Source organism: Trichechus manatus, unplaced genomic scaffold (genome assembly GCF_000243295.1).
Source record: "Trichechus manatus latirostris isolate Lorelei unplaced genomic scaffold, TriManLat1.0 scaffold00080, whole genome shotgun sequence".
Lineage (NCBI taxonomy): Eukaryota > Metazoa > Chordata > Mammalia > Sirenia > Trichechidae > Trichechus > Trichechus manatus.
In genome coordinates, this window is record NW_004444016.1 from 8,875,855 (window position 1) to 8,902,349 (window position 26,495).

The window sequence follows — 26,495 nt, forward strand, 5'->3', positions numbered from 1 at the left end:
ATCAGTCTCCTGGTCTAATATCTAGTCTCCTTTCTTCTACTTTTGCCACCACCACCCCCCCCACACACACACACAACACATCATTCATACGGCAACCAGAGTGAGCTATCTTTTTTTTTAAAGGAAATAAGATCTCATTACCCACTGGCTTAAAAACCCCTCAATTGCTTCCCACTGTAGTCAGAATAAAATTCAGATACCCCAGCATGGCCTACAAGGCTACTGGGCCCTGCCAAGCAACCATACTCTTCCCAGCTTCCCTTACCATGCTCCAGCCACTCTAGCCTCCCTAATGTCCCTCCAACAGGCAAGCCCCTTTCCATTACAGAGCCGTCATGCTGCTTGTTTCTCTTCCCAGAAGTTCCTTCCACCACTGCTCTACCCATCTGTTTTCTCATCCTCACTTTTCAACTCTTTAGAAGCCTTCCCTGCCCACCTAATCTAAATGCCACCTTCACAATTGCTCTTAAGCACATCACTTTGGTTTAGCTTCTCCACAGCACTCCACTCACTCATCCACGTATTTGTTTCTGTATATACTTTCTATTTTCTATTTCTCCCTACAGTGGAGGCTCTGTAAGAACAGGGACCTCATCTGTTTTGTTCATAGTATATGGCACAAATTAGGCACTCAATACATACTTGTTGAATAAATGAATGATAGCCTTTTGGTTCCAAAGTTTATTAACAGTGACCCATCCTTTTTTGGCTCCTCTTTGCCCCAGTCCCTGTCCCCAGCCAACCTCCCCACTCCAGAGCTTCAGTGTAGTCCCAAAATGTAGGAGGTAGGATAGGATGGATTGAAGATCATCCAGACCTCTGGCTTTCAAGCCCTTTCTTCAATGCAGTAAAACTATTCTTTTAAAACCCCAAATCTCTCACAGAGTCCCTACATATCAAATACATAAAGCAGGAGATGTCCTTGTTGAGAGGAAATATATAAGGCTTACAACTCTGAGGAACACAGTTTGACATTCACTGTTCTCCTTATCTCAGTTACCTCATAGTACAGAGAAGTGAGCTGAGGCCTAGAGAAGGGCCATGAGCTGGCCTGGGACACACAGCCTCCTAAACCCTCAGTCTGGTGCTCCTCCCACAGCATCACACTGAATTCTGAAGTCTTTCCTGTCAGGGCAGAGGAAGCTCCCAGCAGTGTCTTTCATGGTAAGAGCTTGGGTCTTCTGCCTCCTGGGTACCTACTCTCAGATTGCTGGTCCTAGGGTCATGTGAGGGGCTGGCTGGAGGGTAGACTGGAAGTGCAAGGGGGTTGCATGGGGAAGCTGGATGTCTGTGTGGGAAGGCCAGTGGGACTGGGGGGATGGGAGCTGGAGGGCTGGGAGGGGCTGGCAAGGCCTGTGGTGGTTTCTGCCTTCCTCAGGATGAGGCTGCTGAGCTCCTGGAGCAGCTTTTCCTCCAGGGACCCATGTGCCTGGGGGCTGCTCTTTGAAGGGGGACCAGGAGGGGGCTCAGGTGGCCTCTCCTCCTGGCCCAGGGTGCCTGCCTTGGAGAGAAGAAATTGATCAAAGGAACTCTGGCTGGTGAGCAGAGTCTCTGGCTTGGCTGTCCACTCCCGTGTGGTGGAGGAGATGGAGGTGTCCTCAGTCAGATCAGGGAAGGCTCCCACTTCCTCGTACACTGGCTCCTCGTATACAGGCTCCTCCAGTTCCTCTTGCTCTTCCACAGACCCCTGGGATGACTTCATCGGCTGGATGGGTATGGGGGTGGCAGGAGGCGGGCACAGAGTTAGAGTTACTGGATTATTAATCACTAACATTTATTGGGCTCTTCCTCTGGGCCAGACACTGCAAAATACTTTGCATGTTTGATAGCAGTATAACCCTGGGTGATAGGTTATATTGCAAAGGAGTGAACTGGAGCCCAGAGGGGTTAAGTAAATTGTCCAGCATCACACCGTGAGTAAATGGTAGAGCTGGGGCTTGAACCCACTAAACCATTTTTCTTCTACTTCTCAGATCCCATGACTCCTTCTTCCTTTCCTCATCACATCCTGCTCTCCCTTGTTTTCCACATTCTGGCCCCAACTCTGTCTATCTCTCTCTGTCTCTGTCTCTCTCACACACACACATTCTGAAGGGTCTTCCAGATCTCCATGAGGACAAATACAGAGAGCACACCCAGGGTCAGGTAGCACAGAGGAACATAGGGCTGACAGGCACACAGCTAGAACAGACACAGTACTCACAAAGAACATGGACAAGGTCCTCCGGTTGTGTAGTCGTCGCTGGGCACAGGTGGAGTGGGAATGAGGGGAGGAAGAAACACAGAGACACAGTGAGGCTTGGCAACAGGAAGCAGGGGTGAGAAGTGGGGTCCACAGAGAAGGCAGACGGAGGGGCACCAGGCTGGCAGGCACACCACTCCCCTCTGCAGTGCAGCTAGGGCAAGGGCAGGGGGCAGAAGGGGGTTGGGACAGGTTGGAGCCTTACCAGGGTCTGATTGGCTGAGAGGAGGGTGGCCCCGCTGTCATCCCCACGGATAGGCAACAAGGGCATAGTGCCAAACTTCTGACGGGCAAGGTCAGAGGAGGAACGGCGTCGTAAGACCACTGGCTGCTGGTCATCATGCTGGCGAGAGGGTGAGGGGTTGGCACAGATGGGCACAGGGGGCACTTAGGGATATAGCCAGTAGCCACGGGACCACAGGTGCAGCCCATAGCTTCCTCTTTCCCCTCACCTGGGCTTTGAGGATGCTGGTGGTCCAGTCCCACATCTCATCCTCATCAGTGCAGGACAGGTAGCTGGAGATGATCAGAGGGGAATTAAGCAGAGGGGAGAATTCACAGCTATAGGGATGGAAGAGGCAAAGAGGGAGGAGATGGAGGACAGGGTACAGGGTTAAGCCAAAGGAGAAGCCAGACTATGTGGGGAGGGGGACTCACAGGTGCATCTTCTCTAGTATCAACGTGAAGCCCCACCTAGGAGCAAAGGAGAACAGTGATGGGGTGATCAGAAAGATCAGAGAAGTGATAGCAGGAAGGCCCTAGGAGTATGGGCTGGGTAAGAAAACTCACGGTGTTGGAGGCTTTAACTTTTTGCGGATTCCCAGGTAGACTTTGGCACCTTCCAAAGGCCACTCCCGTTCTGGTTTAGAGCTCTGAGAATGTGAACAGAATCACTGAGGTTGAGAGGTGAGAGAAAGATCATGGTTAATGAGGTCAAGAAGGCATGGAATTCTCAAAATATAACATGGATGAAACTGGAGGACATTGTGCTGAATGAAATAAGTCAATCACAAAAGGACAAATACTGTATGAGCTCACTACTATATTATAAAGACAAGACTAGGTATACATACTGAAACCAGCATTCACTGGTGGTTACCTGGGATAGGTGGGGGTAGAGGGCAGGAATGACCCTCTAAATAGACACTTGTTATTTTGGGGGATAGGAAATATAACACCAAATGTAGGTAAACTGTGCACAGCTGGACCAAGATAAATGATATCACTAAGAAAATACACAAGAAAAAAGGGCATTTTTGGTAACTGCTAGGACATATACAATGGTGCAGCAACAACTTAATAATAGTACGGACACATGTATATGTATGTATGCGTACAAACGTATAGGTATGTATATGTGTGTATATAGGTGGACATATATAGATTTATCTATTTATACAGGTGGAGCCCTGGTGGCGCAGTGGGTAAGTGCTCGGCTGCTAACCAAAAGGTTGGCAGTTCAAATCTACCAGCTGCTCCCTGGAAACCCTATGGGGCAATTCTACTCTGTCCTATAGGGTCGCTATGAGTCGGAATCAACTTGATGGCAACGGGTTTAGTTTTTTGTTTATGTGCACGTATATATATATATGTAAGTGTATGCGTCCATATGTATTCACATATATGATAAAGCACATGGGGGCACAAACATGAATATTTATTAAACACCTTATGGGATTGGTTTACAAGGTCTGAATGTTTAGGACCATAGTCATGTGGGACAACTTGGTCAACTGGCATAATATAGTACGTAAAGTTTATGTTCTGCATCCTAGTTTGGTCTGGGGTGTTAAAAGCTTGCAGGCGGCCATATGAGATACAACTATTGGTCTCTGTGTGTCTGGAGTAAAAGAGAATGAAGGAAACCAAAGACTCAGAGAAGAAACTAGTCCACAGGACTAATAGTCTGCATGAACCATGATCTCATCTACCCTGAGACTAGAAGAATTAGATGGTACCCAGCTACCACTACCTACTGTTCTGATCAGGAACACAATAGATGGAACCTGATAGAATGGGAGCAAAATGTGGAACAGAACTCAAATTCTTAAAAAGTCTATATTTACTGGGCTAGTTGAGACTGGAGGACTCCCCAAGACTATCACCCGGAGATACTCTTTAAACCTTGAACCAAAACTATTCCATGAGGTTGTCTTTTAGTTAGATAACAGATTGGCTCATAAACAATATCACCTGTGCGTACTCCGTTCCTTTAAAAAATCATCTATACAAGACCAAACGGTCAACACTACACTTACTCTAAAACAAAGATGAGAAGGCAAGGGGGCAGGGAAACTAGATTACTGGAAATGGAACCACCAGAATGGAAATAATGAGAAAGCTGACACACTGTGTAAAATGTAACCAATGTTAGTGAACAAATTGTGTAGAAATTGTTAAATGGGAACCTAATTTGCTGTGTAAACTTTCACCAAAAACACAGTAAAATATTATTTAAAAAAAAAAAAAGAAGGCATGGAAGCATTGGGTTGGCAAATTGTGGATTATGTGATCACAGGGTCAGAGAGGTCAAGGGGTCAGGGAAGCAATAAGAGTACGGGCTGTGGGGTCAGAGGGTCTGTGCAGTCATGGCTCCTTCCATATGGCCACCCAACATTCCATTCCCCTCCCCAGGACTTCACCTTCTTCTCCTTGAGCAGCAACAGGCAGCGGCCACGCAACAGAAAGAATCTCTCCTGGAAGCGGCTTCCCAGTAATCGAGGTGGCTCCTCACGGCACCGCAGCAGCCCTACACGTGGGCTTTCACGCCGGGTACCTGGGCACAGATGGGCAATGGTAGCGCTGGATGGAAGGGCCTAGGGAAAAGGCCTGCGGGAGGCTGGGCTTAGGAAGGAGGCTCACCTGTGAAGAGGCAGCCAGCATGGGCAAGGGAGACTTTTTGCAAGAGCAGGGAGGCTGAGCAGGGCTCCGGGAGCTGGCACCATTGTAGGGCCTGGTCTAGGACCCTTTCCTTGGGGTGCAGTGGCCGCTCTGATGGGCAAAGTGGGGATGAGTATCAACCAGAATATCCACTCACAGCCTGGAGCCCCCAACCCATCTCCCACCAGTCACTCATTCATTCATCTATTCAACATCCAGCTAAAGGCATTTATTTTAGTATCAGCTCTAAGCCAGGCATTGGACTGGCCCTGGGCAAACAGTGGTGAACACAATACATATGGTTCCTGCCCTCACAGAGCCCACAGCCTAGTGAGGGAAAAGACAGTGAACAGGTAAGCAAACAAAATAATTGCAGACAAATAACTGCTTTGAAAGAAACAAGAAGTTGAGTGAGAGAGAGAGTAGGGTGATCAGGGAGAGCCTTTCAGATGTGGCATTTGAAGACAAGACCCAGAGACCTGAAGGATTAGGAAGAGCAAGCCACGCTAAGATCAGGGGGAAGAAGACTTCAGATGCAGCAAAAATTCAAAAACAAAGGCCTCGAGGCAGGAAAGATGTGTTTGGGGAACTATGGCCAGTGTGGAGCAAAGAAGATAGATAAAAGATCCAGTGATGGGAGAGAAAGTCTGAGAAATAGAGGTGGGTGGGGTAGATATTCAGATCCTTGTAGGCCATGGTAAAAAGTCGGGATTTTATTTTAAGTTCAGTGAGAAGCCACTGGAGCATTTTAACCGTGGGAATGGCATGACCTGGTTTATGCTTGAGATGTTCACTTGGCTGTTCTCTGGAAGAAGGATTGTAGGGAGGGAAGAATGGAACACTGTCCAGCTATTCCTTTTCTTTTTCCATACATTTGAGTGGTTAATGTAGGGAGGCAGAGAGATAATGGTGACTTTGACTAGGGTGGTGATAACAGTGGAGATGGAGAGAAGGGATATGTTGAAATAGAATTGACAGGATTAATTGGTGGGTTGGGTATGAAGATGAAGGAAAGGGAGAAGTCATAGGACTCCCAGGTTTCTGGCTTTAATAACTGGGTGGATGGTGGTGCCATTTACTGAGCTGAGGAAAACTAGGAAATGGCTTGGGTGTTTTGGTAGGGGTGGGAGTTGGGAATCAAGTTTGGTCTGAGATGCTCGTAAGACATACAAGTGAAGGTGTCAAGTGTTCAGCTGGATATGTGAGTCTGGAGCTGAAAGAAGTCTGGCCAGATGTAAAAATGTGGGTGTTAGGTTATTAATGCCATTTAAAGCTATGAACATGGATGGACTCATCCAAGGAGAAATAGATAGAGAAGGGAAAAGGGCCCAGGATTGAGCCAGGGTCTCTCGCACATTTGAAATCTGGGCAAAGGAGGAGGAGAAGCCTCCTTTGACGTAGAAGGGAAACCAAGGACTTGGATTCATTAAAGCCACGAGAGAAGAGTATTGAGAAGGAGGGAGTGAGTCAGTGGTGTTGAATGTCCCCTCACATGGATGAGGACAGTGTCCACTGGCTTTGGCAATGCAGAAGTCATTGGTGACCTTGGCTACACACACACACACGCATGCACACACACAGTTATACTCACCAAGCTCCCCATGCTCACGAATCTCAAATGTCACCCACAAGTCTGTCCCAGCTGCTGTCCCCCGCATCTCCAGTACCTGCTTAGTCAGCTCCTCAGCAGTCAGTGTTGGGGACACCTGGGGTCAGGGCAAGAACATGTTGGTCAGGCCATTGTCCCTGCTCCCCACCATTCTCTCATCTCCCCTGCAGTCCCCTCAAGACTAACCTTCAGGGTGACACAGTTATCTGGGAGCTGCTGCTCTATATAAACCTCCATGATAAGGTCTCCAGCCTGGGACAGCTGAGGGGAGGAGTAAAGAGGCCAGGAGGACACAAGAGGATGCAAAAGATCGAGGTCAGAGGCTTCCCCATGTTACCTCATGAGTACCTCCCCCTACAAGGGTCTCCTTCCACCCCAAACCGCAACATCCCTCAGACCCTTACAAGGGAAAACTCCAGGGCTGCGTACAGTGCTTCTGAGGCAATACCGCATAGTGGTTAAAAGGACAGATTTGGAGTCAGACTGTCTGGGTTCCAACTCTGCCACTCACTACAGTGTGACCTTGAATAAGTGACTCTGTGAGCCTTGGTTTCTTTATTTGGAAAAATGGGACTACCTACTTTATATTATAGAGTTGTATAATGCTAAAATAACATTAGAGGTGCTTGGAATATAATAAGTCCTCAGTCAGTGTTTCCTATTGTACTTATTATTCATTATTATTTTCACTTCTTCATCCAACTGACTCTTCCAGGGATCCCTTGCACTTGGAGGTGGGTGCTCTGCCACCATTTTGTAATGAAGAATCATCATGGTGGACCGAATGGACCGAACCCTACCCAAATCCCAACCAAAGCATTCTCCTCCTTGGATTTCCCCGTGTCCCAGAGAGCTGAGGGCCAGTGTCCAGAGGGCAGGCTGAAGAGGAAGCGTCATCAGCTGAGCATAAGGTCAGCTTCCTATCTTGGTGTCAAAGGTCAGAACAAGTTACCTGCACATCCTTCCAGGTGGTAATAAGACTGACCTCCAAGTCAATCTGAGCTATCTGGTCAGAGTCAATCTGTGGAAGAGCCAAAACAGAGTGTGGGGCGGGGGGGTCCTGGGAAAGGAGGGAAGCAGGGAGAGAACTGCAAGACCAAAAAGGACCTGTATGAGAGGGTTAAAGGGCAGAAGAGTTAAGAACCAATGGGGCGAAGGTGTTAGGAGCAAGGTTTGGGACAAAGAGGTCCAGGGCTCTGGGAGATGGTTCTTAATGCAGAGGCCTTCAGACGGCTAGGGCTAGGGACTTGTTGGGGTGAGCAGGATCCAGACCCTCTGGGTCCTGCAGGGGAAGGGGCAGACAGGCTGCAGTTCAGGGGTCCGGAGAGCCTCACATCAAAGACAGAGACGTAGCCGTCAATGAGCTCCTGCAGCACTCGCACCTCGTGCTCCCCCCGCCCATCCGTCTGGAACACGCTGGGCGCGAACAGCAGGGCCAGGTTCCGTGTGCACATCTGGTTCAGAGCCGCACACTTCTGCACCCTGCAGAAGGGCACAAAGGTCACGAGGAGTGCAGCTTGCACTCACCTGCTTTTCCACACATCCATTCATTCATTCAGCAAAAACTTATTGAGCCCCTACTATATGCCAGGGCCTGGGCTAAGTGCTTGGAATATACAATACTGGCCTCAAGGAGCTCCCAGTCTAGGAGGGAGACAGACAAGGGAATTGTAAATATAGCAAAGGTCAGCAAACTTTTTATGTAAAGGGACAGAAAGTAAATATTTTAGGCTCACAGACCACACAGTGTCTGTTGCAATTCCTCAACTCTGCTATTGTAGCGTGAAAGGGGCAATAGACAATACATACACAAATGGGCATGGTTGTGTTGCAATACAACTTATTTACAAAAACAGCCAATAGGCTGGATTTGGCCCACAGGCAGTAGTTTGCCAATCCCTAGAATATAGTGTAATCAGTACAATGTAATCAAGGGTTCACCCCAAAATCATTTAAGGGTCTGTCTCCCCAGCAAACTGGTAAAGGTAGATCTCTATCTTATTCATCTTTGTGTCTCCTGCATCTAACCCTTTACCTGGCACAGGAAAATAAAACAAAACAATATTGCTTGCTAACGATGTTGGAAGGCTTACTACCTGCCAGGTGTGTACTAAGAGTTTTGTAAGAGTTCACAATAGATGGATCCTGATAGAAAGGGAGAAAAATGTGGAACAGAACTTCAAATTTTTAAAAAATCAGACTTACTGGACCCACTGAGACAGGAGGAATCCCTAAGACTATTGCCCTGAGATATTCTTTAAGCCTTGATCTGAAACTATCCCCTTGAGTCACCTTTTAGCTAAATAGCAGGTTAGCTCATAATGTAATGACTATCACCCTTGAGAACTGTGCTCTTTTAAAAAAAAATCATGTGACACCAAATGGTCAACAAATATTGTAAAGCATCGAAGAGAAGGTTAGGGGGCTGTGAGACTAGGTTAATGGGAATGGAACAACCAAAACGGAAATAATGAAACTGTTGATACGAGAAGAATGTAACCAACGTCTGTGAATAATATGTGGAGAAACTTGAATAAGAACCTGGTTTGCTGTGTACATTTACAGCAAAAATACAATAAAATGTTATTTTTTTAAAAAAAGAATTTTATAAGGGTTATCTCATTTAACCCTCACATAACCTATGACGTAGATACTATTCATTCCATCATCTTCCTTTTGCAAATGAGGAAACTGAGATCCAGAGAGAGCAAATAACTTATCCAAAATCACACAGCTAGAATGATGGAACCACATTAAAGCCGAGGTCTCTCTGACCCCAAAGTCCATGCTCTGAACATTCATGCTATGACCCCTCACCTAACAACTGTTTGTGGAATGGATGAGTGAATGTAAGTGGGGGGTTGGACCAGGGTGACACAGAGTCTGTGAGGGGGCCTACAGAGGGTCTGGCCATACTGACCGATAGAGATGCCCGATGAGTGTGGCCAGTGTGCGGCGGTTGACCCATGGCAGGCAGCCAATCACTTCTTTGTATTTCTCCAGGCGCTGATTCTTCTGGGGCAGCTCTGGAGATGGGATAGAGGAGGGTTGGGAAGGATCAGGGTAGAAAGAATGGGGCTAGAGTGGAGAGTTTCTTAGAAAAACAAACCCAGGATGGCTGTGTGTCTGTCCCCTCCCCACCTTGCCCTGAGTCAATCCCTGGGTGATCCTCCAGAGTGGAGAATGCTGGGGAAGGGGCTACCCAATCCTACAAGAGAGGCTCATGGATTCTGGGGTAGGGGTAGGGCTCCTGGTTGGGCCTTGGTTGCCCATGAGGAGTTCTCAGGGATCTAGGGAATACCGGCGGCCTCCCTCCAGCGAGGCAGCAACCGTGCAGAGGTCACGGGGTCATCAAGCTCTCGAAAGAAGCGTTTGAGCGTGTCGGTGACATCTTCCACAAAGTGCTCCCCTGGTCGGAGCTTCACTGACCGGGCATCCCGCCGGAACTCAGCCAGGAGCCGCAGGCTTCGGGCACGGGCACCCCCTTTCCGGTACACGCCCTCCAGCCGGAGCCCTGAGAACAGCCAGCATCTCTGCTCACCACTGCCCAAACTTCCCACCTTCTACCTGGCATCCTGCGTTGCTATCTGTGACTCCCCCAACATGGTGTGGGGTAGGGAGGCCAGATGGGAGGAAATCTGTGCCTCAGTGGTCTTGCTGCTTGCATCCCTGCTCAAGTTTACATCCTCAGAGAGGCCTTCCCTGACCACACCATCACATATAGCATCCCCCATTGCTCTCTGTCTCCTTGCCACTTTTATTTTTAAATAGCACTCTCTGAAACCACATTATTTGTTTTCTTATTACTCATCCCCCCCACTAGTCTATAAACTTCGTGAGATCTTTGCTTGTGCACTACTGGAACCTCAGTGTCTGGCACATGGTAGCTGCTCAATAAATATTTATTGAATGAATAAAGGGTGCAGGTGCAGGAACCATGAGGGGCGAGTATGAACCTCCACACTCTCTCCAGGGCTTTTTCAATGGGCCTCTGACCTAATCACCCCCGTTGGACAAGGGAGGCTGAGAAGAGGGTAGAGGTCCAGTGGGTGGGGGCAGTCACTGAATGGAGAATATCATTGGCCTCCGCATTATATGGTCCATGGCTGGAAAGCACAGCTATTTGTGGGTTCATGGATGTGCCTTTCTTTTTCTTTACTGCCCTCCTTAGCTTTCTTTGAGTTTTCCTTCTAAAGAGTCCAACCTTCTAAAGGGGGTTTGCAAGGGAGCTATATTCCAGTTGGCTCTTACTTTGGCTGGAGAATAAGGCAGAGGCCAAAACCGCAAGAGGATCAGGAATTCTGGGGACCACTTGCACAGCTGACCCTTTATGCCTGGAAAACTTCCCATTCAGAATAATTCTGCTCAGACCTTAAGGGATTTTGCTGCACAGCTTGGTGCTTGCCTTGTAGCTGTCTCCCTTTGTCCCTCATGGCTCTATATCCCCAGCCACATTCCCAGTGCCACTCTCACGCTCCATGCCCATGCCCCAATAACAGCCACTACTGAGCACTTACTACCTGCCAGGCCCTGCACTAAATGCTTTACATGCATTATTTTACTAAAGTCTCACAACTATCCTGGAAAATGAGGGCCATTAGTAGCCCTGTTTTGCAGATGAGGAAACTAATGCTCAGAAAGGCAAAGCAGCTTGCCAAGGGTCATACAGCTGGTTGGTAGCAGCTGCAGTCTCTAAAGACAAAGCTCTCCCAGGCTGATTGCAACCCCTGGCTACACTCATGTTCCCCATCCCCCACTGGCTCAGTAGCGGTCATTGCCCACTCACCGTGCTGAGTGACAAAACTGATGCAGGCGTCCACGATGATGGGGATGTCACACCGGCTCATCTGTTGCTCTTGCAGCCCTGTACCACCCCCGCCGGCTGCCCCCTCAATGGCTGCATTCCATGCTGAGAAGTCCAGTCGGCCCTCCCCCTGCAGATACAGGGTCCTGAGACCCCAGAGGCCTAGGTCAGAGCCAGCTCAGAGCCAAACTGAGGCTGAGGAGCACAGTGAGCTGACTTCCAGGAGCCTCCAGCAGGGGGCAGCAACACCCAACCCAGACAGGGCTGCCGGACTAGGAGAAGCGACTTTGAGGAAGTAGGCAGTGGTCCAGCAGGCCTGGGTGGAGGGTGTGGGCTCTGGATAGGTGGATGGGGTGGCAAGGATAGGGACAGCATTCACCTTCCTGTCTCTACCAGGACCAAATGCTCCTTCTTGTCTGGAGTGTCAGCTGCAGAGACCACACCTGGGAGGAGAATCATCAGACATTATCATCATCGTCTTCATCATAATGACAACTATTTATTAAGTGCTTAAGATATACAGGTACGAGGCTGAGAGGAGCCTTACAAAGAATGTTGCATTTAATCCTGTGAGTTATGTAATGATATTACCCTCATTTTATAGGTGATACACTGAAGTTCAGAGAGGTTGAGTAACTTGCCTAGGATACTTGCTAAAAAATGGCAAAGCTGGGCTCAAAACCAGGCTTTGTCTCCAAAGCCCTAAAACATTATCCTATACTATTTCTCTGTTAGGAGAAAGGAGAACAGTGAGGGTATCCATCCTCTCTCCCAGTTCTCAGCCCCCAGCCAATAAGTGACTTCATATGATAATAGTAATAACATTTATAACATGTAACATTTATTGAACACTTACAAGATGTCTCTTGCCAGGCTCTGTGATAAGTGTTTTACATGCATTGCCTTACTTGAACCTCACTATAACCCCTCTGAAGAAGGTCTTATTATTGTGCTCATTTTACAGAGGAGGAAACAGGCACAGAGAGATTAAATAACTTGTTTAAGGGCACACAACTAGGAAATGATGGAAACCAAAAAAAAACCAAACTCACTGTCATTGAGTGGATTATGACTCATAGTGACCCTATAGGACAGAGCACAACTGCTTGCCCCATAGGATTTCCAAGGCTGTAATCTTTACAGAAGGAGACTGCCACATCGTTCTCGGGCAGAGTGGCTGATGGGATCGAACCACCAACCTTTCAGTTAGCAGCCGAGCGATTAACCACTGCACCACGAGGGCTCCTTAGGAAGTGATGGAGGTGGGATCTAAATCTGGGCAGTTTGACTCCAGAGCTTGTGCTTGAAACCACTATGTTCTGCTGTTTCCCATAAAAAACAAACCAGTTGCCATTGAGTCGATTCTGACTCATGGCGACCCCATGTGTTTCAGAATAGAACTGTGCCCCATAGAAGTTTCAATGACTGTGACCTTTCAAAAGTAGACTGACAGGCCTTTCCTCCAAGGTACCTTTGGGTGGATTCGAACCACTAACTTTTCGGATAGTAGCCGAGTGCTTAACTGTTTGCACCACTCAGGGACTCCACTGTTTCCCATAGGGATCCCCAAATAGAAGAAGGTCCACCCCACCCCCATGACCACCCTTCGTCCCTGCCCTGCCCATGCTCACTGATCTCCTGTAGCCGCCGCAGATGCACCATGTCCTCAGGAGCTAGGGGTCCTGGACCCGGTGCTGGACATAGGAACAGGTGGTCACCACGAAGTAGGCCAAACCCTGACAGCCAGAGGCCAGAGGCCAGGGCTGTGTGGGAGGGGGACCGCAGCCATAGCCGGCCCAGTCGCAGCAGCCCAGGACCCAGCAGCTGGTGACAGCTCAGAGGGGAGAACCACTGTGGGGAAGAGTTGGGCAGGGGAGACATAGGGAGAGAGGAGGATGGGGGAAGAGACAAGGGGTGCAGGGAGAGATGAGAGTGAGAAGGACAGGGAAAGGCAGACAAAGACATGAAAAGAAGGCAGAAATAAAAGAGCAATGAAAAGTGATGGGGAGACAGCCAAGGAGGAGACATAGAAGATGGAAAAAGACAGGGAAGAAATTAAATTCAATTTACTCCAGCCAACATAAATAAGACTCCTGCATGGCATTCTTGTGCCCTTAGCTTCGGAGTGGGGGTAATGAAGAAGGGGTAGCCATAATGCTGTAACTGAAGAGTCTTGATGCCCTGGGAAATCCCACCATCCAGGGGCCCGGGGAGAAGCTTGATGGAGGAGGGGGCATTTGAGGTGGGCCTTAAAGCAGTGCTTCTCAAACTAAACCAGCGAAGGACCAACTTTTCTGTCTTTTTTCCTTTTTTTTTTTTAAATTCCAATCTGTCACTGACCAATACTTGCATTAAAAAAATAATAAAAATGAATTACTAGACAAGTGAAATGCAAAAACAAAGACATACAAAATACAAGTCCCCAACTGTTATTGTTAGATTCAATACGTAAAATTACTTCATCAAATTGCTATAAATGACTCTAAATGCTTGCTCTCAATTTCTGTACTTATCTTGTCACTGACCAAAACAAACAGTCCATGGCCCAGCATCGTGTAGCAGCCTTCAGACCACACTTTGGGTAGCACTGTCTTAAAGAATAGGCTAGATTTTCGAAAAGTATAGATAAAAATAAGATGAGACTTAGACTTGGTTGTGAGGGCCACGCTAGAGCCCTGCAAGGGGACAGGGACAATGTCTTGGTGTGAGGTGTTGTAGAAGCACAGAGGGTGGGAACAGAACCACAGGGATGAGTGTTTCCTACAGGAGGGGTCAGATGCTACAGAGATGACCTGGGGAGGTCAGAGAAAGGCCCTTGCAGTTTGGAAACAGGAAGTCACTGGTGACCTGCAGGGTAGCAGCTCAGAAGAGTAGGGGCAGGGGAAGGCAGCTGCAGGGGGTTAAGGAGGAACTGCAGGCTTCCAGAGTACACCAATTTTTTGAGAAATTGTCAGGAGGGGAAGGAGGGTGCCAGGGTGATGAGTTGAAGGTAGAGCAGGGCTGAGGGAAAAACTGTTTTAGGATGGGAGAGATCGTCACCACCATCATCACTTCAGCACCCACATACTGAGGGCTTGCTTTGTGCCAGGCACTGTGGGCCTCACATTTCACTTAATTCTCAACCCTAGGGAGTGAGTTTTTTACACCCACTGTACAGGTGTGGAAAAGCTCACAAGGATAAGAGCTGTAGGACTCAAATCCAAAAGTGTCTGACTCCAGGGTCTGAACTTTTAATTCCAAGAAGAGGGTGCAGGTTGGAGAGATTGGGTTATCTGGGAATGGCGAAACTGGGCATATGAAGGCAGCTTTGTTCGGCCTGCTGGAGAATTGGTGTGGGGGTAGCAGGAGCCAGAGGCAGCTTCTCTATGGGAAGAGGTCATGACACAGTGAGGTTTGGGGCATGAGCTTTGAAACAGAGGCCTGGTTTTTGGTCTCGTGCTCTGCTGCCTCCTAGCTCTGTGACCTTGACCAAGTGAGATCTCTGAGCCTCAGCTTCCTTATATGTAATATACTCATAGTCCTTACCTTGGAGGATTATTGTAAAAATTAAATGAGATATTGAGTGAGCAGTGCTTAACGCAGGGCCTGGCACAGAATAAGCACTCCATCAGCCTTGACTGCTAGTGGAAGTGGTGGGAGGGACTGTAAGGAATAAGAGAGGACAGAAGGGGGGTAGGTGGGGCAGACAAACCATGAGCTGTGGGGGAAAGGTCTCGGCTGTCTCACCTTGCCCAGGGCGCTGGTCCAGGCCTCCAGACTGTCAGCTCCATCTGTCCCAAAATGTTGGATCCTCCCCCCAGTAAGGATGAGCTCAAAGGAAAAGGGGAACCTGAAGAGAAGGTGAGGTTAGGGAGGAATAAGCGGGCCAATGAAGGGGCTGTCAGGATGGGGATGGGGAAGGGAAAAGGAGGAGCTCAGTGAGCATGTAGGGCTGTTACCTGTCGAGGTCACCTGGGTCAGTGGGTGGGGGGCTCACGCCCAGACAGACAACATCCTGGGGCTGGATGAGGCTGAGGGGTTCAGGGCTGCTTTCTGACACAAACATTTCCAGAGCTGCTCCCAGCACGCACCACAGTCGTTGGGGAGCTAAGGGGATGACAATCAGGGGGCAGCAGACTTCTAACCCCACTGTCATAACTGCCATTTGTTGTTGTTAGGTGCCATCGAGTCAATTTCAATTCATAGTGACTCCATGTGACATGGCAGACCTGCCCCATAGGGTTTTCTAGTTTGTAATCTTATGGAAGCAGATCGCCAGGTCTTTCTCCTACAGAGTGGCTGGGTGGCTTCAAACTTCCAACCTTTTGGTTAGCAGCTGAGTGCTTAACTGTTGCACCACCAAGGGCTTCAGTTCCCATTTATCAGATATTTATTCTGTGCCAAGCCCTCTGCCTGTGCATGATCCCACATAATCTTCACAGCCCTATGTACTATCATCAGCTCTATTTTGCAGATGGGTAAACTAAGGCTCAGATTTTGCGTAGCTAGCCCAAGTCACATAGGTAGGAAGTAGCAGAGCTGGGATTTGGACCAGACAGTCTGATTTCAAAGCACAGCCTCTTAACTATCACCCAGTTCTGCCATGGTCCCTCCCTCACCCCTAGCACCCCAGCCCACTCCACGGCGTGTCCACACCTTCCCATCTCAGCCCTGTCCTCCCTGCCCCTTTGTAGTGCACTCACACCCACCCCAGTTTTTGCACCTGTCTCCTCTCATCGCCCAGATTCCCCTTACCATCCCTGCCCCTGCGAGGGAGTGGGGGTCCAGCTTTGTTGCTAATGGAACCACAGTACAAGAAGCTGCTGTAAGTGGAAGGCACCACCACCTCGTTGTACACACCAGGGGAGGGGTCTGCAGGGAAGAAGGAAAGGTGGTCAGGTGAGGCCAGTGCAAAGGGATGGCCTGAGCCTCCTTGGAAAAGAGACGGAATGGAGGAGACAATGAGACCCAACTCCACTGACAGCACAGCCAAGCAGAGTCCAGTGGGGCTGGACACCTCACTACCCAGACTGGAAAAGAGGAAGGCAGGGGATGATGGGATAGCGAGGCCTCTATCTCAGCCCTTGCCCACTGGCTCTGCCCACTGGCCAGCCAACCAGGCAGTTGGCTCGGAAGGGGGGGCCTCAGGCATGGGTCATCCTGCAAGTGCCTCAGCTCCTCATGGTCTGACAACTGGAGACCAGCAGTGTTAAGCTGACCATTTCTATGAGAGATGAGATCTGACCAATGGATTGACCAGGTCAGGTGTGGCCAGCACTGACACCTGGAATATTCAGACCCACCCCAGGCAGTGGCCATCACCAGTCATCTCATGCCATCAGGAAATAGGCCCGGAGGATCCAAGGGGTTGGAAAGCCCCTCAGGCCAGGCCATTGTAATGGGCAGGATGATGGGGTAATTGCCCACCCACCCACCCAAGAAGCAAGGCACAGGTCAGGGCTGAGAATTCCTGGGGGAGAGACAGAAGGCACTTGAGGGGATTACCTGGAGGCAAGAGGCCAGGGAAGCTGCCATCCAGAGCTGAGGGGGACCAGGGATCTTCCTCGCCCTCGGAGGCCTCGACACAGAGGAGCTGAACCATGTTCTTTAATAGGTTGGGTCCTGCCACAGCTGCACACAGTGCCTTCAGGGAGGGAAGGGCCTCTGTCAGCCTCCCACCTCCACCTGAGAGCCCTAGGGATGTCTTCCAATCACCAAACCAGCCCCTACCACCCATGTCTAGGCATCCCAGCCCAGAAACTGTGCTTCCACATCTCCATCAGACCCAACCTGTCCCTCTTACCTGGAGAAACTGGCTATGATCTGTATACTGAGGATGGGGCTTCCGGAAGAGACCCAACCGGTACTTTCGGGAAATGAACTCTCCTCGAGGGCCAGGGGACGCATCTGGATGCAGCCCTTCACCTGGAGGTAATGTTGCTGCCCAGAAGCGGTTGGCACGATTGTTGCCCAGGACAATGAACAACTGCAGGATGATAAGGGGCAAAGGCAAGTGACGAGAACTCTGAAGTCCCCAGGCATTCTACCCTACCCCCTACCCCCATCCCCATGCCAGGCTGGGCCTAGACCTTTTCTTGGATGCTCCTCTTCCATCCCTCCCACCTTCTCTCTCTTCACCCCCTCACCTGCACTATCTCATTACTCCAGACACTTGTATCCAGCTTCAGGCTCTGCACCTTGGAAATCCCAGAACCCAAGGCTCGGTGCTGACCTGTCAGGGTGTGAGGGGCACATGGCATGGGTACCCTGAGCCCTCCCACCACAGCCCTACTCCTTCTCCCCAATTTGGATTGAGACCCCAGGCCTCACCTGCACATTGCTTGCAGATGACCACCCCCAGGTTGACAGCAGCCCAGTCTGGCTGGGAAGCCCCACAGTCTGCACAGTGCCGGTTTGCTCGGTTGGACCAGATCTTCTCAGCCACCTCGTAGTCAGACAGGGTCTCGGTTACTGCTTCCTGCAGAGCAGCTGCCCAGCTCTGCCGAGCCCCACCAGACTCGGCTGTGAAGCTGAGGGGTGGACAGCCAGTCCGTGGGCATGGACCCCTACCCCATCCCATCCCACTGGCCATTCCTGCAGAGCCACCATAGGTCACATCTTGGCCAACCCAGACCCCCGGACACTCCTGCCCCTGCCCTCCCATCAGTGCACACCCAATGACATCCTACTGCGGTGGCCTCCAGTGCTCTCCTCCTGTGACTCCCCCAAAAGTCTCCCCCTCAGTCATGCCTCTGGCCAGCATGGGCCCCACCTGAAGCAGCGATGAGGTGTGAGCAGGTCAAAGCTTCGATTCTTGGTCTCCCGGACACTGCAGCCCTGCAGCTCGATGAAGCAGATCCCAATGCCCAGAGAGAAGGCCTGGTGGGGCAGGCACAGTGAGAGGCCAGAATGGGCTAGGCCAGGTCCCTCGGTCCTGGCCCAGCCCTCCTCACCTGCTCACTCTTGTATAGTGCCAGCTCTCCAGGGCTCAAGGCAGCAAACACCTTGGCCTTGTGTCCACGCAGCTCCAGCATGCCCGTGCGGAGGGGTCGGGGTGGATGGGGCGGCCGGGGATGGCCCAGGAGGCGCTGCTCCTTCAGGCAGGATTGCAGCATATTGCACCATGTGTCCCGCTGAGCTGATGGGGGCAGGTCAGTGGGCTGTGCGCTCACACCCCTCCCTCCCTCCCACCCTGACCCAGTGGGCCCTGGCCCTCACCCTCATTCTCTGTGCGGAACACAAACACCCTCTGACTGGTGATGACCTGAAACTTGTTGTCCTTGTTGCTGCGGGTCATCTCAATGGCAGTCAAGGGGATCACACCCTTGGGGAAGGGGTCCTGGAGGGAGAGCCCAAAGACCCATGGGAACAGAAACTAAGCCATGTGCGCTGACCCCTGGGTCCAGCACCAACTTTCATGAGCTCAGCACTCAGTCCACAAGCAGTGGGTACAGCCAGCTAACCTAGCTACTTTAAATGGTGACATGAGTCATGGGGCAGCACTCCATGGTCTTCCCTTCTTCCCATCCTAAACCTCTCAGCCCTCCCTCTCCCTCTTTCCAGTCTCCATGTACCATCTCCCTGACCCCACCTTGTCACTGCCAAAGTACATCAGACTCCTCCCATTGAACTGCACAAAACGTCTCTGGAAAACATAGTTTCTGAAAAAAGGGGGGGATCGAGATCTGTGAGTGTTGGGGGTTGCATTCTGGGGGTGCTCATAGGGTCTGGGAGCACTTGGGACCCCCCACCCCCCCACTGCCTCCCGGCTTCCTTCTCCTCCCTTCACTTCCCAGCAGCCCCACCCTTGAGGGGAGAGCTTGTCCAGCCAGCCACTGAGCAGGGGCATGGGAGGGTCTGCTGTGGAGGAGAAGCTGGCATAGGGTGAAATGAGGTCATCACTGGTCTCTTCTGTGTCCAAGGTGGGCATCGAGAGGGTGGAGTCCCCAGGCAGCTCAAGACTAGCATAGCTGGCGTCCTCCCGTGCCTCCAGATCCTGCCTGCTGAGCCTTGTGGGGGCCAAGAGAGGGAGGGACAGACATGAGACCACCCTAGCACTCTGGACAAACTCTTTGTAACTTCTCCACCTCCACCCTTAGCGCCTAGTAGAATGCCTGTCAGGTAATGGACATGCTTTTCAAAGAAGGGAATAAGGAGGTTATGAACCCAAAAGATTAGCATGGACCTTTTCCCCAGAGCATATTTAGAAATTCTATTAGGAAAATTTCAGTCCCCCTCCTCTGCCATTAGTGTTATTTGGGTGGAAATGTTGGGGAGAGCTGTGTGGATGGGCCTCTCTCTGCCATGGTTGCCCATTTTTAATCATTGAGTCTTATTGGTCCTTCCTCCACAAATTTCTTGGTCTTCTCTCCCTGAACCAAGTCCCCATCAGTTTGCACTGTGGTGATAACAAAATGCCTAACTGGTCACCTGCTTCCACTCTTGCCCTCTCTCCCACAATCCATTTTCCCATAGCTACCAGAGTGCTCTTTCTAAAATACAAATGAGATCACTTCACTCCCTGCATGAAGCCTTCCAAGAACTTCCCATTTGCACTTAGGATAAAGCCAAATTCCTTACCATTGACTGCAAGGTTGTGCACAGTGAGACCCATGGCTACTGCCCTGACCTCACTGGGTACCACCCTTGTTCTAGCTTACTATAGTCCAGCTACACTCTCTTTCCTGTCTGAACATGCTATTCCCTCTGCCTATAACATGCTTCCCTGGGCTGCTTTTCTCATCTTTCTGGTCTTATGTCATCTGCTCAGAAAGATCTTTCTTAACCACCCTAAGTGAATTCCCCTATTATTTCCTATACCTTCCAGTGCTTCTCAGCCTCGGCAGCACAAAGTCACCTGGGTGGGAAACTTAAAAATACTATGAGCCCCATTTCAGCAGTGATGTCACTAGGGATAGTGTCACCCAGTGCAGTAACTTATGGTGTCACCTCCCCACCATGGACCTCCTCCTGTACCAGACCATACAGAATCCTTATTAATGTTTATTATCAATTTTAATCATAGAATGATATGTGATAAATATAGCTGTAAATGACTTAAATGTAGTATTTCTTAGATTATATGAATACTAACAACAAAATTGTAAAATCTACATTGAATTACATTATTAGTTACATTATTAGTAACTGAGCAGAAGCCTTTTTTATTTTTTCCTTCTTTTCCTTTAACTACTTCATTCTCGAAAAGGTTGATATAGGTTCACAAATATTAATTACCACAATATTGTAGCTAAAGCACCAGAAAATTTGACAAAGTCAGCGTCTATAAAAACACCAGCAGCAACAAAACAACAGCGCATGTTTGTAGAGCCTGCAGACAAAACCACGTGATTCAAAGCATTATTGTAATTGTGTAATAATGACAGCTCTGACTGGAGCGCATTAAAAAAAAAAAAAAAAAAAACCCAACCTGTTGCCGTGGAGTCAGATTTCAACCCAAAGTGACCCTATAGGACAGAATAGAACTGCCCCATAGGGTTTCCAAGGAGCGGCTGGTGGATTACTGTGCCACCGAGTTCATTAGAAGGTTCAGAAAGTAAATTAGCTTAAGTTTTAGCCTTGTAGATATATTGATGCATGTACACTGGGCTTCTGAAAAATGTTTTTGTTGTTATAACTAACTACAGGGATATTTTTATTTAAAAAAAAATTTCTGCTGAAACACTGCACAAAAATTTTATAGACAGTCATTTTGGTGTCACCCCTTGACAGTGTCACCTGTGCAGTCCACATCTCTCACACTCCTCCCCCAGTGAGGCCACTGCATCTCAGACCATTTAAGTTTGAAATTCTGGGGGAGAGGGCTAGGCATCTGCATTTAAGTTACCCAGGCTATGGTGCAGCTAAGGTTGAGAACCACTACTCTACCCTACTTGTTTCCTACTTCACTGAGAAATTCCTACTTCATTGAAGCAATCAGAAGAGAACCGCTAGACACCAGCACCACATCTACCCGATTTCACCACACATTCTGCCTTTCTCCTATGACTAGAAACACTTCTGCCTAAAGCCAGTCCTTCCTTTCATGCACTTGATCCTATCCCCTCTCATCTACACCAAGACCTAGTGCCATGATTTCTCCTCTCTCTCCTACATCAGCTAAATTTCCCTCTCCACTGGATCATTCCTATTCACCTACAAACATGCATAACATTCCAGCCTATTTAAAAAAAAAAAAAAAAAAACCTTTTCTTGATTCCACTTCCATTATCAATTATCACTCCAATTCTCTGCTCTCCTGTGCAGAAAAACTCCTCAAAAACGGTGTCTACACTTGCTGTTTGCAGCTCCTTTCCTTCCATTCTCTCTTAAGCCCACTCCAACCAGGCTGTAACTCCCACCACTCCACTGCGACTGCCTTCATCAAGGTCCCCAATAACCGCCATGTTGCCAATTCCAGAAGTCACTTCTCAGTCCTCCTCATCTTACTTGACCTTTCAGCATCATTTGAAACAGTTGACCTCTGCCTCCTCCTTATACACTTTCTTCATTTGGCTCCTGTGATACCACATTGTCTTGGTCTTCCTTCTGCTTCACTTGCCACTTCTTTTCAGTCTGTTTTGCTGAAACAGTGTTTCTTCTTCTTCTCCCAAACTTCTTGACAGTGGAGTATGCAAGGGCTCTGATATTGGCTTCCTCTCTATGTACGCTCACTCACATCCATATATAACCATCTATATGCCAACAACTCACAAATTTAGTTGTCCAGCTCAGACCTCTCACCCAAACTCTAAACTTATATATCCAATGGCCTGTTTGTCATCTCTTCTTGGATGTATAATATATGCCTCAAGTTCAACATGTCCAAAACCAAACTCCTGACCTACCCCCACCTCCCCACCTGCTTTATGCAGAGTCTTCCCCATCTCAGGCCACGGGAACTCCATGAGCTTTCAGTTGCTCAGACCAGTGCTGTCCAACAGAAGTCAATGCCAGCCACATATGTAATTTTAAATTTTGTAGTAGCCACATTTACCAAAACAAAAAGAAACAGGTGAAGTTAATTTTAATAATATATTTTATTTAACCCAATACATCCCAAACATTAACATTTTAGTATGGAATCAATATAAAGATTAAGACAGTTTACATTGCTTTTTCATACTAAGTCTTTGAAATCTGGTGTATATTTTACACTTATAGCACATCTCAATTCAGACTAGCCACAATTTCATGTGCTGAGTAGTCATGTGTGGCCAGTGGCTGCTGTACTGGACAACGCAGGCTCAGACCAAAACCCTTGAAGTCATTCCTGACTTCTCACCACCTGCACTCCTATCACCCTAGTTGGAGATCTCTTACCTCCTAACTGGTTGCTCTGCTACTGCTTTTGCCTTCAACAGACTATTCCCAACACAGCAACCAGAGGGATCCTTTTTTAAAATGTAAGTCAAAAGCCCTCTAATGGCAAAAGTCCCTACAAGGTCCCACTTTATCTGGCCCCCTTTTTCCTCTCTGATGTCTCCTCCCACCCTCTTCCCCACTCTGTGCCAGCCACACTGGCCTCCTCGCTGTTCCTGGATCCCCCTGTGCCTGCACCCTCCTTACGGCCTCCATTCTGACCATTCCCCTTGCTTGAAACATTCTTCCCCCAGATATCTTCATGGCTAACTCCCACACCTCCTTTAAGTTGCTGCTCAGATGTCATCCTCTTGATGCTCTCACAACTCGAATGAAAAATTGCAGTCTCCTTGCCTCCTTGGAGCCCTAGTGGCATAGTGGTTAAGAGCTCAGCTGCTAACCAAAAGGTCAGCAGTTCGAATCTACCAGCTGCTCCTTGGAAACCCTATGGGGGCAGTTCTACTCTGTCCTATAGGGTCACTATGAGTCAGAATTGACTTGACGGCAACAGGGTGCCTCCTTGGAGCCCTGGTGGCATAGTGGTTAAGAGTTCGGCTGCTAACCAAAAGGTCAGCAGTCGGAATCCACTGTCGAATCGACTTGACGGCAATGGGTTTAGTTTGGTTTTTGCCCCCTTACCCTGCTCTATTTTTCACGTGACACTTAACACCTTTTAACATACTATGTAACTTATTTATTGTTTCTTGTTAATTGACCATCTCCCCACAATGGCAGGAATTTCTGTCTATTTTATTCACTGATCTATCCCAAGCAGTGTAGTGGTTAAGTTGGCAGTTAAAGGTTGGCAGTTTCAGTCCACCAGGTGCTCCTTGGAAACTCTATGGGGCAGTTCTACTCTGTCCTATAGGGTCGCTATGAGTCGGAATTGACTCGATGGCAATGGTTTTTTTTTTTTTTATCCCAAGCGCCTACAACAATATCTGACATGCAATATGTGCTCAATAAATATTTGTTGGATGAAAGAATGAAAAGCACTTCTCCCAAGTTTCAACTATATATCCATTTGTTTGTTAAGTTGTTTTATTTCCTCTCTTTCCCACTGAGTCACAGGCAGTCCAAGGGGAGGGCTATGTCTTATATTCATCCTGTATCTTCAGTGGACACACCATGCACATTTGATAAAAAACTCGATACACGGCCGCTGCTAGCTCAACTGCTCCCCATGCTTCCCCTCTCCCTTCCATCACCACCTTACTGAGCACTCACCTGTGTTCAGCCCTGTCCTGACAGATACCTCTGCCCTCTCTTCTGTCGGGGAGCCCTGCGACACCCACAGGCTGGACACCATAGTACAGGCAACCAGGGTCCATGATATGCACTAGTAGCAGAAGAGTGTGGGAGACAGAGGGATGAGGAGTCAGATGGGAGTGTCTGAGGTCTCCAAGGGCGCTGTCCCTATTCCCCAACCCATGATAACCCACCTACCTGTGCCCGCTGTGGGCCTGAGGGCAGGGGTGGGCGCAGCTTTCTGGGAGCTGTCTGGGGTTCTGAGGGGAAAGGTCTATTGGTTATTAAGGGAGAGAGGAGGAAGGACAAGCCCTCATGCCCTGTTCCTCCTGCCCCCTCACCATCCCATCCTGCCTGTTCCCACTCCAGCATTGGATCCCCAGGAAGCCAACCCCACTCACATGTCCTGAGCTGCCTGTGACTGGCCTCTTAAGTCCAAGCCGAAGTAGATGGCATTGGGAATCATCTCCATAGTATTCAAGGCTGAAGGCTGCTCAGAGGAGGAGGTGGGGAGAGGAGGGGACCTTGGGCTGGACTCTGGGCTCCTGGAAACTTCTGGTCCCCGAAGGGCTGGGCTTGGCCCAGGCCTCTGGGTGGTGGCAGGTCCACTGAGCCCACCAAACACTGTCCTGGGCTTGGGCACAGGCTTGAGGGTCTGGGCTTGGGGGTCTGGACTGGAGGATGGCTCCATGGCACTATCTGATTGGGGATCCAGGGAGCCCTCTGCTGCACCTGCCTGCAGCAGGCGCAGAATGCGTTTCCGGTGCCCTGTGGCGGTGATGCCCAACTGCCTCAGCTCCTCGTGGCCCAGGCCCCGGGCTGCACCTGCTGTAGCCAGGCCATGCTGCCGGAATGTGTCTGCATACTGCTCCAGGTGCACCGTGGCCAGCCACACAGCGATGTCCAGGTCCTGAGGGGCAGCCATGGGGGCTCAGGCCATTGCTGGGGGAAGGGGCAGGGTGAAGGGAGGGCTCAGGCTGAGATTCCCCACTCCCTGCCCCTAAGGCCTGGTCAGGGGGTACCAGACTCCAATCCTTCTCCAATCAAAAATGCCCAAAGTTCTGAGATCTGGAGGCAGAGCCATCCCAGAACACCAGAAAAAGCTCTTGCATGAGAATTCCTTCATTTTCAGATCAGGAAACTGAGGTCCAGAGAGGGAAAGAGGCCTGTCCCAGGCTCACAGCAAATTGGTGGTTGTCTTGGCCCCCAGGCTCCAGCCCCACCCTGGGTCTGGATCAAAGCTCCTCCCCTGCTTTACTGCACACCCAGCTGAGATAAGCATAGGACAAGATGTTAGAACCTGTGTGTGGGTGTGCATGTGAAAGAGAGAGATCAGGCTGGTGGGTTTGTGGGAGGAGGGAGCCATCGATGCGTCCTGATCCAGATGTGGCATAAGGTGAGGAGAGGGGTAGCCTAGGTAGGAGAAAAGAGGTGCAGACCCCATTCTCACTGGTTTTCAGAGCTGTGATGCAGGCTTGGCCATTGGAATCCTGCTGTTCCCAGTTCCTCCTCCCCTTCCACCTATTGTCTCTGCTCAGACTTCCTTCCTGTCCCTTCAGCCCTGGCCGCCCCCACATCCTGCCCGCCCTGGTCAGGCTGACTGGAGAGCCCTAACCAGTCCCAGTATGTGGAGTCTGGACCCTGGGCAGAGGGCATTTGGGGGTAGGGATAGGGGGAGAACTGGGCCACAGAGATGCTAGGGGTGCTCTGGAGTCTTTGGGTCTTCTTCACTGTTACACCCATAGCAGCATGTATTTGTGCACACGTTGAAGTACACACCCTGTGAATAACATCTCCCCACCTCTGCTTTGTCCAATCCTTCCTCCCTTCTGCCCATGCCTGGGGCTCCGCTCTCTGGAGCTTTGGCCCATTCTGCCAGCCTCTCCCTGTCTATTCCCTGGGCCTATCTCTGACTCTGTCTCTCCTGAGTTTTATCTCTGCCCAGTCCCTGTCTCTATCCCACCCCATCTCTGTCTCTACTTCTGAATCCCTCCGTCTCCCTGTCCCACTCTGTTTTGCCCTCTATTGAAGCTTGTCCTTGCCTCAGTCTCCAATTCTAACTCAGTCTTTAGTTGCATCAGCGTCTCTGGCCACATCTATCTGACCCTGATTCTGGACTTCTCTGACTCCCCATTTCAGCCTGCAGGGCTCTCTCTCTGTTTACGTCATACTCGGTCCCTGACCAGGACTCCCTCTCTGGCCCAGCCTCAGCCCTGGCCTCCCTCCTCCTCGCTCCGGCTGGGCCCCATCCCCAAGCCATGGGCCGGTGCTGATCCTCCGGCCCTGACTCAGAGCCCAGTTTCCCGGTGACTAAAGCCCGGCCAAGGGCACGGGACTGGGGACTAGGAGGTGCGCGCGGACAAGAGCGCGGG

General features: G+C 49.8%; 1 protein-coding gene across 1 annotated transcript; it reads right to left on the reverse strand.

Moving 5' to 3' along the window:
* Positions 1 to 184: 184 nt before the first annotated feature.
* ARAP3 (ArfGAP with RhoGAP domain, ankyrin repeat and PH domain 3) lies at positions 185 to 26,495 on the reverse strand. The gene is made up of 32 exons (XM_004381124.3): positions 24,525 to 26,495; positions 24,322 to 24,383; positions 24,103 to 24,214; positions 19,320 to 19,523; positions 19,106 to 19,175; positions 18,733 to 18,853; positions 18,468 to 18,652; positions 18,287 to 18,393; positions 17,845 to 18,044; positions 17,661 to 17,746; positions 17,318 to 17,500; positions 17,020 to 17,158; positions 16,270 to 16,386; positions 15,474 to 15,621; positions 15,262 to 15,364; positions 13,167 to 13,386; positions 11,915 to 11,978; positions 11,518 to 11,681; positions 10,033 to 10,245; positions 9,652 to 9,757; positions 8,066 to 8,213; positions 7,684 to 7,752; positions 6,918 to 6,992; positions 6,714 to 6,828; positions 5,105 to 5,233; positions 4,885 to 5,018; positions 3,032 to 3,114; positions 2,900 to 2,935; positions 2,695 to 2,758; positions 2,448 to 2,585; positions 2,204 to 2,242; positions 185 to 1,705 (listed from the first exon to the last, which is right to left on the reverse strand). Exons 1-32 carry the CDS (start codon positions 25,046 to 25,048, stop codon positions 1,223 to 1,225), a joined length of 4,641 nt encoding a protein of 1,546 aa, XP_004381181.1. The 5' UTR covers positions 25,049 to 26,495; the 3' UTR covers positions 185 to 1,222.